Source organism: Chionomys nivalis, chromosome 5 (assembly GCF_950005125.1).
Source record: "Chionomys nivalis chromosome 5, mChiNiv1.1, whole genome shotgun sequence".
Classification (NCBI taxonomy): Eukaryota; Metazoa; Chordata; class Mammalia; order Rodentia; family Cricetidae; genus Chionomys; species Chionomys nivalis.
In genome coordinates, this window is record NC_080090.1 from 70152397 (window position 1) to 70167166 (window position 14770).

Genomic DNA, 14770 nt, shown 5'->3' on the forward strand with positions numbered 1-14770 from the left:
CTCTCCTCCTCCAAACAATTTTTTGAATTGGTGTTTTTCCATCATTCATGTTTTATTTCTCTCAGTAAAAGGATCTCCCAGTCATCCAGGCTTGTCTAATCTAGGATGTTTTCCAAAATTTTTCAAATCTTTTTTTAAAAATTACTTTTCATTTTATTCTTTCTAGAAATGTTTTCTTGTTTAAAATGTTGCATTTATTCTGTTCACAATATTCCCTGTAAATGTCAGTTAGGAAGGGGTATAAATCAGAGCTATCCCCTGTCTGAGGCTCTTTATTTTAATCCTTTTCTACTCCTCCAGGTCTACTCGCACTGGTAATTCTGGGACTAGGTTGTAAGAAACATGTATCTCAGTGGGTTTTTTTAACCCCTCTTTAAAATAGGATCACGTTTTCTGCCAGGAGCTGATCCAGTCTCCACAGGGGTGTGTGAGAGGACCATTGTCTCTGCTATCCTTGCTCTGGTGCCAAGTACATGCTGAAGACATTCTCTCCCATAGGCATCCATTCACAGTAACTCAAACTGCCCTGTGGTAGTCCTAACAAAGTCCAAGCAGGGTTCTTGGTCTGGTTCAAAGTCTGGGCAGGGCAGGAGGGCTCCAGACAGCTGCCAGCATCACTGTCCCAATGGGAATCTCTCCTTAGTTGTCCCCGGAGGTGGCAGCAGTTAAAGCCATCGAGCTGCCTGGGTTTAGTAGCAACCACTCCACTCTTTCATCCAGTATTTAAGAAAGATAGCTTTAACAGATTTTTCAGATATCTGAAAATTTATCAGTAATAGTTCTCAGAGCCATTGAGAACCAGAGAGGCAAGACCTAGAGAATAGGCATCTTCAGAATAGCATGAGTTCATTTAAGTCCTGTGGTGTTTGCTGCCCTTGACCCTACCTGTGGCATAGCTGCTTTTCAGTCTGCTTGGATCCCTTACTCTCGTTAGCCTTCTTGACTTCCCATTTCCACAAAGTAACCATCTTTTCTTAGGTCCTCATGTCCTTTTGAAATAGAGTTCTTGGGTGCATCCAAAAGTAGTTAGATGATTTTTCCTTGGGGTGTGTGTGTGTGTGTGTGTGTGTGTGTACACACCACTTTGAGGAGCCGGGTCTCTCTGCTCTTCTGGGGATCAAAGTCAGTCTTCAGACTTCAGAGCAAGGGCCATCTCATTGGCCCACCATATTGTAGTTAGATGTATTCTCGGTCCGCTGGTACCCCGGACCAGTTTTTCTTCACCTGCCTGTTCCCGAAGCTGCTTATGAAATAACCACTCTGAGACTTATTATCAGTTACAATTGTTTGGCCAATGTCTTAGACTTCTTATTGGTTAGCTCTACCTCTTCAGTTAACCCATTTCTTCTAATCTGTGTATTGCCACTAGGCTGTGGCTTACTGGTGTGGCATGTTACTCCTTTGCGGCTACATTGTGTCTCTTTGACTCCACCAACTTTCTCTCTCTCTCTCTCTCTCTCTCTCTCTCTCTCTCTCTCTCTCTCTCTCTCTCTGTCTCTTCAGATTCCCTACCTGGATTTACTCTGAAAAGCCATTGGAAAAACAGTTTTATTCATCAACCAATAAAAGCAACACATATACAGAAAAACATCCCACATCACCTTTTTTTTGTTTTTTCTCTTTTGAGACAGGGTTTCTCTGTAGCTTTGCAGCCCATCCTGGGACTAGTTCGTCAAGTTTTTAGGTGTTTGGAATAGTTCCACTTACATTTTTTTCCAAATAAAACATTCACAGCACAGTTGCTACTGTCTTTCTATCTGTAATATCCCCTCTGGCTTTAATATGCATTCTAATACAGTTTTTATCATTTTGATACATAAGCATGTTACTTCCATTTACTCTGTTATTCATAAATAAATCCAGGAAAATATTTTTTCTCATTGCATTGTTTAATTCTTTTAAAGGCTTGAACTCTTGTCTTTTGATGAACAGATAAGATATTGAAAAGTATACCTAGGCGGTGGAAGCCTTTTCCCAAATTAACCATAGGCCTCATTTTCTACACACTCCTTACACACTCTATTTGGCTGGGTGGGTTCCTGATGGGTTCCTGTAGCAATGCCACATCTTTACTCAGCTTTTACTTCACTCCCAGTCTTCCTCTATATCTTGTCAATTTGATGAATGAACTTTTTTTTTTAATTTCACTTCTGGTCACTGTAGTGAACTCATCAGGAAAAATGTTTTGCTTATGCTCTGAGTTTGCTGATTAAAAGCAGCTTTGATCAGCTAGAAACCACAGGTCTGAAGATTGATCAGTAATTAGAATCATTAACTAACTACTATTAATTGTAGTCCCTTCACGTTTATCCTGAAAGTGTCAAATGCCTCAGGATACACATTATGGTTGTAGCAGGAAGTTTATCTGTTCTTGATATATTTGATTTTTTCTTTACCATATTTTTAAATTTTGTTATAAAAGGGCTTTAATTTCCTACCTAGGTACTCCTAAACCAACCATCAAGTGGTTACACAATGGTAGAGAGCTGACGGGGCAAGAGCCTGGTGTTTCTGTCTTGGAGGATGGTGCACTGTTGGTGATTGCTTCTCTCACACCACACAACAATGGCGAGTACATCTGTGTGGCCATCAACGAAGCTGGGACCACAGAAAGGAAGTACAACCTCAAAGTTCATGGTAAATGTAAACTAAAATGTGAAAACCAAATAGCTAAAAATATTGCTTTTCCAAACTTTTTCATATTTAAGTCATTTAATCAATATATTATGGCTTAATAATAATGTGAATATGTTACTATCAAACAGAAGATAGGAAACTGGCTTATATTTATTTATTCTTCAAAATTTCATTCAATTTTTGGTTGTGGCTTTACATCTCTCGAAGTTCAAATAGGAGATAAAGATGCAGCAAAAGGCCTACTCACCAGATAGGTCTCATTTGCATATATTCTCCAGAGGGAAGCAGCCAGTTCACTCACTACGTGTATGACTTCTTAGAGATTGTCTTAAGGCACCAATAAGTATGAAAACCTTATGAAAAGAACATGTGTGATGGAATATTATGCCCACTCTCTAGACCACGGTTATTGAGCAATCTATCTTGTGAATTAATCTAGGTCCTTAACTGTTATCTCTAACATCTCATTGGATGAGTTGATATGATGTAGCCTTTCTCTGCTGATGATAAATATTCAGATTGTTACCAGATATTTACAGTTATTTAAACTTTCAATGAAAACTGTTTACTTGCATCACTTTATAAGGATATAGGATTTTTAGATTTTGCTGTGAATGATTTCCATAGACAGTGACATTCACTTTCACCAGTCGAATAGTGAGTACTATATATCTTAAATTAACCCCCTAGACTTTCAATATGTGGGATGTTCTTTCTTAGAGTTGTCCTAAATTTCATCCTGAACTTAAAACCCTGACAAAAAGCAGTACATAGGGTTTTTTATTTATGGACGTGTGAGTTGACACATTTCCTTTTGTAAGGAAGTTTGTGCTTGTGTGTCACCAGTTTTCAGCCCTCATTTGCATTTGAAGCTTCTTTCTAGTGGGCTTTATGGAGAAACTTGGAAGCTACTGTTGATTATAAGGCTATTTAGTCATGACTCCTTGCTTTTGCAGTTCCACCAGCAATTAAAGATAAGGAACATTTGACAAATGTGTCCGTGTTGGTAAACCAACTGGCCAGTCTCTACTGTGAAGTAGAAGGAACTCCCTCACCTGTCATCTCGTGGTATAAAGACGATATCCAGGTAAATGGAGATGGCTGTGCACAGTATGCTTAGTACCCAGCCTCTGTGCCTGAATAAATCATGCAGATGTTAATTTCTTCTCAGTAGTATCAAATGTGGCTCTTCTTTCTTAATGGCGGAGTTTTATTAGCTTTGGAAATAACAATAGTTTGTCTCGTGCAGGTGACAGAAAGCAGTACTGTTCAGATCGTGAACAATGGGAAGACACTAAAACTCTTTAAAGTATCTGCAGAGGACACGGGAAGATATTCCTGCAAAGCACTTAATATTGCAGGAACTGCTCAGAAGTACTTTAATGTCAATGTACTAGGTAAGGAAAACTTATAAAACAAACCTACAAGTTAGATACATTTCTTACTGTATAGCAAAACAGAGAGATAAAGAAATAAATTGATAGGAGGAAATACCATTTATGGTACTCATTCAGTATGTTGCTTTTAATTTTAATTATTTATCATATAAAGATAGCTTTGACTTATATACCCCAAGGTGTCATTGACTTAAAAGTGGCGCAGTGTTTGTTAAGAGATGCTTCTCTAAGCAGTAGCTGCAGAGAGAAGGGCTTAGGTACATGAGTAGCTGTGTAACAGAGTGCAATGCAATTATGATATGTACATCTCTTGAAGCTAGCAGGATGAACTGGAAAATGGTCAGGCAACCATTTCCACTGTAATTTAATTAGCTGCAAAAGCCAAATAAGCTCTGGTTAATGTCAGAGAAAGAGAATTCTGAGAGTATGAAATGGACTTTTCAGGAAGGAACGGAATTCTGAAAGTAGGTACTCACTACGCTAGACTGTGATACAAATAATTTTAACGGTGTCACTAATTTTTTAGTTGCTAAAGTTATAGTTGACATTATAAATTCACTTTGTGATAAATGACTTCTTCTTTTCAATATTTTATTATCAAAGTAGGTATATAATTGGTGTTTGTAGTGAAAATGAAGCCTAGATGCGATGTTTTCATAAAAATTAGCGTTAATCAGTACAAAAATAATCAATTTACTTTTCTCCACCAACTTGAACTATATTATGTTTCTTTTTCCTAAATTTATATTTATATTTAACCACAGGCCATTTAAAGAAACCTCAACAATTTTTCTATCATCAGTCTTGACATTGTTTCTCCTGACATGCCTCCCCTCCGTGAAGTCCATCTGTGTGCTGATGATTCCCAAATGCTCAGCTCTAGCTTTTAGTTCCTTGAACACTAGGAAAAATACTAGTTTTCACCTCACTATCTTTTCATGCTTGTTTATACTTCTTAAACTTTTATGTTATCTTAAGAGAGTCTCACTAGTATCCCAGGCGGCTTCAAACTCACAGTCTTTCTGCCTTGACTCCAAATTCTAGGACTATAGATGTGTGCTGTGATGTTCATATATCCTTAGCATGCTGGCTTGAACAGCTTCTTTATGTGTTATTGAATATCTTGGTGCTATATCAAACTGAAAGATGCTAATGGCATCTGTCTCCAGTCAATTGTTGGGGTCTCTGAGTCACCTGGATTTCTAACCTTCCCCTGCTTTCTCCAGAGCTCCTGAAATTTACCCATGTTCTTCTGTGTCCACTTCCTAATTATCTATTTCTTTCTATTCCATGGTGAAGGTGTACTTTCATTTATAGTAGCCCCTTAACTTCCTTTCTGCACACACTCTTCATCATCTGATCCATTCTTCACTCAGCAACCAGTGAGGTCTTTATATAAATATCTTATTATGCTATACCTCTTCCCCATTGACACCTTGTACTGTCTAATAATTTTCTGAAGATGAATATCAGACCACTTAATTTGATACAAAAGAGAAGGTATATAGTGAGGAAAACATACAAGAACCCTTTCATTTGTATATTCCCAAGGATTAAGAATGAGTATATTCTTTTTTATACTATATAACATACTCATACCAAGTTTTGTATAGGAATTCTTAAAAAAAAAAAAAAGACTAAGGTAGATATGACATGGTGTTAGGATTTGAACCATATGAAATTGACATCATCCATCTGAAATTGTCCACCATCTGAAATGCACATTAATAATACATTGGATCATATGAACTTTGCACTCAATTACATTCCATGAGTCTCAAATGACTTCTGCCTTATTATACGTGTAGGTTATTGTCCTGCTAACAACATTTCATGAAAATATTCCTGGACTTAAACTGAACATTTGGACACATAGTGTGACATGAAAGGGAGCTATTGTGGGATATTTTATTTATGACATTATTGTTGAAATGCTTTGATAATCACTAATTGCCTGTTTCTTCCCAAGGTCTTTTTGCTAAGTTGTGTATTTTATGATAAATGTCTTTGTTCAAGTTCCACCGAGCATAATAGGCGCCAGCTTCCCAAATGAGGTCTCGGTTGTTCTTAACCACAACATCACCCTGCAGTGCCATGTCAGAGGCTCTCCCTTCCCTGCTATCCTCTGGTTCAAGGATGGCAAGTGAGTATCTTGTCTGTATTTGTTTGAGAGTGTAATTCATAAGAAACAGCTGTGCCAGTGTGTAAGCTTTACCTCCCTTTTAACTACCTTAAAATTACAACATTATTAAATGACTATGAAGGAGAAATAGTGTTGCTTTTAAAAAGTCTTATAATATCTTTAATTTTTTTAAATAATAAAGCTTTCTATAAATTTAGGGATTTATTATAGAAACAGATTGATTTGTAATTATTGCATACAAAAATCCTGTACACAAATATTAACAATAAAAAACAAATTTAAATGAAGAGAAAATTACATAAGCTATTGAGAAGGAAAATGTGCTGAGACAATATAACAGGGACTAGTTCTCATCTGAATGAAGTGGAATTCACAGAGAGCAATTGCACTTCCCAGAATGGAAGCGTCAAGGGCTTGCCCACACCAATACGGCTGCCGTGACCTAAAGTGGTTTGAGATATTACTTCTCACCGTGTCTGTATGTCTGAGGAAAAGGGATCTAAAAATCACTAAGTAGCAGAGAGTCTAGACTGGCCATGTATAAAATATAAGAATCCATTTAAGCTTCCCAGAAATTAAAAAGACAGACAACTCAGAAAAATGAATTAGGAGTAGAAATGAACAATTAAAATACAACCACACAATAAATATTTAAAGATTCTCATCCTCTGACCCCAGGTAAGACCCTAAGCAATATTGGAGAGGGTACCTGAACTGGCTGTCTCCTATAATCAGATTGATGACTACCTTAATGGTTATCATAGAAACCTCATCCAGCAACTGACTGAAGCAGATGCAGAAATCTACAGCTAACATTGGACCAAGGTCCCAGAGTTCAGTCGAAGAGAGGGAGGAGCAATAATATGAGCAAAGGGATCAAGACCATGTTGGGGACACCCAAAGATACCGATTACCTAAACTAGTTGGAGCTCACGGACTCTGGACTGACAGTGGGGGAACCTACATGGGTCCAAACTAGGCCCTCTGAATGTGGATGATAGTTGTGTAGCTGGGGCAGTCTGTGGGGTCACTAGCAGTGGGACCAGAATTTATTCCCAGTGCTTAAACTGGCTTTTTGGAGCCCATTTTCTTTGGCGTGATACCTTGCTCAGCCTAGATATAGTGGGGAGACCCTTGGTCCTGCCTCAAAGTGATGTGCCAGACTTCGTTGACTCCCCATGGGAAGCCTTACCCTCTCTGGGGAGGGGATGGGGTGGGAGTTGGATGGGGTGGGTGTAGAAGTGGGAAAAGGTGGGAGTAGCAGGAGGAGGGGAGGAAGAGGGAATGGGGATTGGTATGTAAAATGAGAAAAGATTGTTTAAAATAAATAAATAAAAAGATCTAAAAAAACACAAGAAAGATTCTCACCCTCAACAATCCGATGAATATACATAAAATAAAATTTTGTTTCTCATAGGTCATTTTTAAAAACAAAGGTTTGGAAATGTCAAGGGTTGTTATAGTACTGGAGAGAATGTAAAGCCATATCCTTAGAGGAATTTGATGTGTTAGAATGGCAGTGCTCAGATGCTGTGACGCAGGTATCATATCTCCACTCTACAAGACAGGACGAGGCCGTGCATGTCCAGCAGGAAGCTCATTTGCTGATTCTCTGCCACACTGTCGTGGCAAAAGGGACTTTAAAGTAATGATCTTGGGGAGATCGTAGACTTCACTAATTAAGATTTGTCAAGTATTAAAACAACCCTGCTGCTGATAGCACAAAGTGAGCATGTTACAGAAGTAGATAATGAATCTTAGAAACAGACTTCCCTGGAAAATGTATGTAAGCTTCTTTGGGAATAAATACTCTCAATATGTATGGTTATATAGCATTCATATGCGTTCCACTTTTTAGGAAGATTGGCATAGTCAGCATCATTAGCAAGTAATAACATCACATTTTTATTAACCCTTGCTCTGAGGTTCTGATGAAACATTATCAAACTCTATCTACTTAATCGTAGAAATTTCACATTAAATCAAAAATCTCAAATGAGTAGGAAGAATAAGAGTGGAAGGGTGAATGCAGCAAATGACAATCCCTCTTAGTTCATAATGCTGCAAATAAAGATTAAAGACCGAAGGGGCAGCGGGTTCCATCTCAAAGCAATAGTTACCCAGTGCCAATAGTAATATGGCTTAATGCGTTTAGTTTTTGAATAGGAGTGCTGATCACACTGTATTTTTATAATAAAATCTGCCTCATATTTTAACCTCATACTATGTAATAGTTTTACCTCATACTATGTAATATTTTTGTAATTAATAACAAAGGAAACATGAGGAAATTAAAATGGATCTATGAAATAAATTTCTTTCTAGGCCTTTATTTTTGGGAGATCCCAACATTGAGCTTTCAGACACAGGACAGAATCTACATCTGAGGAATGCACGGAGAAGTGACAAGGGGCGCTACCAATGTGCCGTGTCTAATGCAGCGGGCAAGCAAGCCAAAGATATAAAACTGACTGTCTATGGTAGGTGTGACTTTTCCCATGGTGTTACCATCAGAAACGGAAAGTAAAGTTTTTATGTCCTTTCCTTCCTTATTGAATACTTTGGAATGCTAGTCAAATAAAGAGAAGGAGTTTACCTTTATGTTTTATTTTTTTTTCCTTTTTTTATTAATTAATTTATTTAATTATTAAAGATTTCTGCCTCTTCCCCGCCACCACCTCCCATTCCCTCCCCCTCCCCCAATCAAGTCTTCCTTCCTCCTCAGCCCAAAGAGCAAGCAGGTTTCTCTGCCCTGTGGGAGGTCCAAGGACCACCCACCTCCATCCAGGTCTATTAAGGTGAGCATCCAAACTACCTGGGCTCCCACAAAGCCATTACGTGCAATAGGATCAAGAACCCATTGCCATTGTTCTTCAGTTCTCAGTAGTTTTAAACTATAACAATGCATTCAGCTTTTTAATGCAATTTATCCTTACCTGTGGATTTATTCAGATTATGTAGTAGTTTTGATATAGTAAGGCATTTCCTAATTGATTAGTATAAGCATAAATATAATGCCTATGTCCTTGAAGAATTAAAAAAATACTTTAAGAAGTGTACAAATACACCTAAGCAAATAGTATACCAGCAATTTGATTGCTATCTATTTATTCATCTTAGTTTTTATCCTGACAATGTCTTTAATACTATGTGTTGTTCTATTTTTCCCATTTAATCTCTACTAGAAATAATATGTCTTAGTTATTGTTCCATTGCTGTGACAAGATACCACTATCATAGCAACTTATAAAGAATATTTAATTTGGTGCATACAGTTACATGATGTGACAGCAGGCAGACAGTGATAAGAGCTCTGGAACAGAGAGGGCAAACTTGAATAGCATGGGCTTTTGAAACTTCAAAGTCCACTCCCTGGGACACACCTCCTCTAAGAAGCCATGCCTCCTAATCCTTTCCAAACAGTTCCCCAAACTGAGGACAAAGCAATCAAATATTGAGCCTATCAGGGCCATTCTCATTCAAAGCACCAAATAATGTAAGCCTAATTTTCACTAACAATTTCACCCATCAATTAAGGTGGCTGTCAAAGTCATTTTCCTGACTGGAGTCGTTAGGTAAGCACATGAATGCTATGCCGTGACACACACAATGACGTCCATTGTAGACTAGAATAGAATTTTATGTTAGTGGTTCTTAGCAATGTGTTGCAAGGCTCAACTCACTGCAATATCACCACCCTTTTTCACACAGTGTAGAGAACTCAAGGACAGATTCATGTATTTCAGGACTGCCTCTGCACAGGACCTTCTCAATCCAAAGCACTCACTTCGTTTTCATTATGTTATATTATACTGATTCTTCTCTTCATATCACTTATCACTGCCTGATGTTTGCTCAGTTAGAAGGCTTTGCTTGTTAGATATTTACTGCTAAGGATTCTAAACTTCATAATAACAGAGTTCTATTTTGCATGCCTTCACTGTGTTGTCTGATATAGACAGCTCTAAAGACATTGTTTAAATGACTGAAGGATCTGTACTAAACTATAGTAACCAGTAGTCCATAAGAAGTTAGTGAGTAGTTAGTCCATCCTGAGAGGTACTGTAAGGATAAAATGCATACCAGGTATCAATAGTGGTATAAAACCTTACATAAGATATCCAGTTAATAATTTTATGATTTATTCTAAACTTATATTTTAGATATATTGGACTAAGTAAAATATATTCTTAAAATTAACTTCCTTGGTTTCCATATTTATTTTCAATGTGGTCTTTAGAGAATTTAAAATTACATATATGGTTTAAGTTATGTTTTTAATGAATAGCAGTTTCAGTAATTAACAAGAATATTGTATCAGAGATAGATAAACTTGTGTTTGGACCCAAGCTCTGCCACTTACCAGCTTTGTGGCTTCATGTGGATTTTTTTAATGTATTTAGTAACAGTGTCCATATAACACTGTAACTCTGAGGATAAAATGCTACAAAAGTTTTATTTGGCTTTTAGTAAGAGTTCAATATATGCTTTTCGTCATTGTCTATTAACAATACCATTGCTTTAAATCTTAAAATATATATAGGATCTAGCTCACTTCCTTCCTTCCTTTTCTTTCTTTGTTTCTAACAGGGCTTCACTCTTAGGCCAAGTTTGCCTGAAACTCATGGTGATCCTCCTGCCTCTGATTACTAAGTGTTGAGATTGCCACTGTGTGCCATCACAGCTGCCTCAAATATAGTTTGATTCCTACTTAATAACTGCATTTAAAATCATAGTTTTAAAATATTGGTGCCAGGGCTGGAGGATGGATGTGAAGGGATGGGGAAATGAGTGGAATTTGATACATGATACAAAAGACACATAGAATAAATTAAAAGAAAGTAAAAAAAAAGGAATATTAAAAATAAAATAAAACATAGATGTGTCTATTTCAAGTTTTAATATCTCTTTTGAATCAAAGATTTTATATTTAAAGCAGATTTTTAAATCACTTATGTGTAAAACGGAAGCCTGTTGGGAAAATCAGTCATGAAAAGACATGTTCTCTATGTAAGTGCCATCACTGAAGATTAGCTGTGTAGACGCCAAGTTAAACAAAAGCGTTATTACTGTCAGTGCCATCCTGCCAGAGCCAGCCATAGAAACAACAAGCCCAGTGCCTTGTCAGGCTGTTGTATTATTGCCAGAATCTATTGTGAATACAGTTTGGAACTTCAATAAGACTCCTATTTCTGTGGAGCTTGGATTTATTCATTTCGGATCCTCATGTTCACTCTGCGTGATGCCCTCAGGCACCCAGAAGAGAGAGCTTCTGGCATTGTCTGATTGAAAGGCATTGTGGTATTGAGAGGCTCCGAGTATTCTAATTTGCGAAACTGTATCCTTTTTTCTCTAGCAAGCTGCCCTATGCCTTCAAGTGGGTAGCTTTACGCTTACTTTATTTCATTTGTGAAATGGTGACTGTTACAAAATGAAAAAAAAAACACAAATGTTGGACTCTAGATAACTGTGAATAATGCGTATGCAGATTTCAAGTTGAGAGTATATTTTATGCTAAATTTGATTGTTTTCCATATTTACATGCTTATATCATCACATGAGAATGAACAACAATACAATAAACAAAAAGAATGAGGGCATGTAATTTGAAAATATCATATGGAAACACACTATTGTAGTAGCTTTCTAAGATATTATTATGCATATATAAAGAGGGAGTTACCCTATAATAGTAGACAATGCCCAACTGAACACATACTAGCAAATACAAGTCCTACTTCCAAGAATGGGTTATTGCTTTTTGAGTTGTTGGTCAGTGGATTATCATAGAACCCCAAACATTACAGGTTATTGCTAATGTTCTTAGTTACTCTCCAAAACTTGATGATAAGACCCTATTGCTGAAGACACTTCATACTTGATTCATATAACATGGATGAGTCAACCTGGTACTGACCTGGAAGCCTTTGTTCCTACGAGCTATCTTTCATGATTCTGGAAGATGCTATGCATTATACCAGAGGAAAAAAGTAATTATTAATGTCACCCAGTTGTGAACCCAGACAGCTACATTAGCAACTGGCCTAACAAGATATACCTATCCACTGTGCAACAGTAACACAACCATTATTGGAGTAACCAGTTAATTGCTTTCTGTTTGGATCTAAGCCCCACTCTTTGCAACGGAATCCAATCCTATTCTACTAAATAGACATAGTATTAAAACATGCTAAACCCATAGGCCAATACATTTCTCAAGACTCCTCAGAGAAACTTCTTACAGTAGGTGACAATTAATAGGATGAACATCAACAGGTCAGCACACAGAGAATACAGACTGTGGGGTGCTCCCCACTAAATGAAATGTATATATCACATGAATAGCTTCTAAAAACAATGTTTTCTGGACAGAATAGAGCAGTTGCCCTATTGAATACACAGCAGTTGTGATAGCATGCACAAGGTCTGCATAAGGTCAAGCCAGACAAAAATGTCTTGCGGGGGGGGGGGGGGTTGGAGAAGTGATTACAAAATAGACTATTTTCCCTGTCATCCAAATTGATGACATTCATATGTTACTACTGGTGATTGGTAATGAGACCTTTATCTGTTGTATTTTTGAAAATGTGATTCCCATAGATAGGTTCTGCTCAATACAGTTATTAATTTTAACATGATTTTTACTGAGTATATTCATTTCTAGGAAAGCATTTATAACATTTTATCACAGTCTTTTTTAATATTTGTTTTTTAGTATGCCATTACAAATAGACAATTAATTAATTCTAGTTAAAAGCTATATGGAAGGATTGGTGCAAGGATAAATGGAATGTCTTGAATCTGGAAGCTTACACATTTATATCAAACATTGTAGAACAGTTGTTTGGGTACAAAAGATAGAATAAAAATGTGTGGATGGTCTTGACCTCTTTGCTCATATTCTCATTCCTTATACTCTTCAACTGGACCTTGGGAGCTCAGTCCAGTGCTCTGATGTGGGTCTCTGCCTCTGTTTCCATCTGTTGTTGGATGAAGGTTCTATGGTGATATTTAAGATAATCATCAGTCTGACTTACAGGGCAAGGCCAGTTCAGGCACCCTCTCCTCTATTGCTTAGGGTCTTAGCTGGGGTCATCCTTGTGGATTCCTGGGAATTTTTCTAGAGCCAGGTTTCTTGCTAACCCCATAATCACTCCCTCAATCAAGATATCTCTTTTTCTTGCTCTAATATCTGTCCTTCCTACATCTCGACTATCTCATTCCCTCAAGTTCTCCTCAACCCTTCCCTTCTTCCCTCCTTTTCCCCTTCTCCATGAAGGGTTCATCCACTGAAATAGTCTACCTGAGCTAATGGGAGCTCATCAATTCCAGCTGGACTGGGAAGGAACAAGCATAGGACCAAACTAGTCCCTCTAAATGTGGGGTGACAGTTGTATGTCTGGGGCAGACTGAGGGGCCATGGGCAGTGGCACTGGGATTTATCTCTACTGCATGTACTGGATTTTTGGGATCCTTTTCTCTTTGGATGTATACCTTGCTCAGTCTAGATGTAGTAGGGAGGGCCTTGGACTTTCCACAAAGCAAAGTGCCTTACCCTCTCTTAGTATTAGATGGGAGTGGGGTGGGAGGATGTGTGGAGGGAATGGGAGGAGGGAAGGGAGTGGGAATTTGGATTGGTATTTTTTAAAAATATAATTTAAAAAAGGAAAAAAATGTGGGTGAATAAAGGCCTCACTTCTAGTTTGAACTTCTGGCAATCTGGGAAATGTGTTAAGTAGCCGTATACTATGTGAGTTTGGAAGACTCTAATAATTGTTAAAATACCACTTTGCATATTAAGTGTCTTGTGTTGTAACTTTAAATTGAACACACCATTTGAAGCAAAACAAATTCCACAAACTCTGCAATATTTATTAATAGTATTTAAGCATAACTCTTCTTATTCAGAAAAAAAAATTCAGTCACAGCCCTGAACTTACTAAATGAACATAAAACTATACCAATACTCAAAAGTACAACTCCGTCTCAGAAATGGTCTTGGGACTCATGGTACGCATACCTGTAACAGCAAGTGCAGCACACTAGGTGCTCATTAACATACAACTGTCCTGCACAAAGCACTTGCTGAGAATACAGTCATGGAGCACATGTTTAAACATCACATCTTCAAGCTCTGTATACTTCATTAATTCTTTTCTTACTTCACTTATTTTTTTGCCCTCATCAATTGTGACAAATCTTAGCAAATTCTACATCAGTTAGTGTTGCTTGGACTTCACTGAGGATATATTTTTTATCAGTATTTGTTGTACAAAAATTATTCTTAGAAACTAATTCTTCACATTCATGAAACTTTTCATTGACCTCCCAAATAAGCCCAAACAGCTTAGTATTGGTAACATCTGTCAAGAGTGTCAAAGGCAAGAATATTTGAAAGAATAAGTTTCCCTTTAAAACTGACTATTCTTATTGCCCCCAGAGTCATCAGTTCCTGGCTTATTCTCACTGAAGATCTAGCAATCATCAAAAATCTATATTCTCTGGATATATTTCTTCAGCTGATGTAGTCATAATTAATTTAATTATACCACCATTGAAAAATGGCCTTCTTTGCTGGCGAACATGCTACTTA

At 37.4% G+C, this 14770-nt stretch overlaps 1 protein-coding gene across 1 annotated transcript in view; it reads left to right on the forward strand.

Moving 5' to 3' along the window:
• Hmcn1 (hemicentin 1) overlaps positions 1–14770 on the forward strand; it is a 456088-nt gene that overhangs the window by 265511 nt on the left and 175807 nt on the right. Inside the window, exons 26-30 of the mRNA XM_057769675.1 lie at positions 2443–2637; positions 3594–3724; positions 3887–4034; positions 6051–6177; positions 8503–8657. Of these exons, the coding sequence (XP_057625658.1) occupies positions 2443–2637; positions 3594–3724; positions 3887–4034; positions 6051–6177; positions 8503–8657 (756 nt within the window). The remainder of the gene's footprint in view (positions 1–2442; positions 2638–3593; positions 3725–3886; positions 4035–6050; positions 6178–8502; positions 8658–14770) is intronic.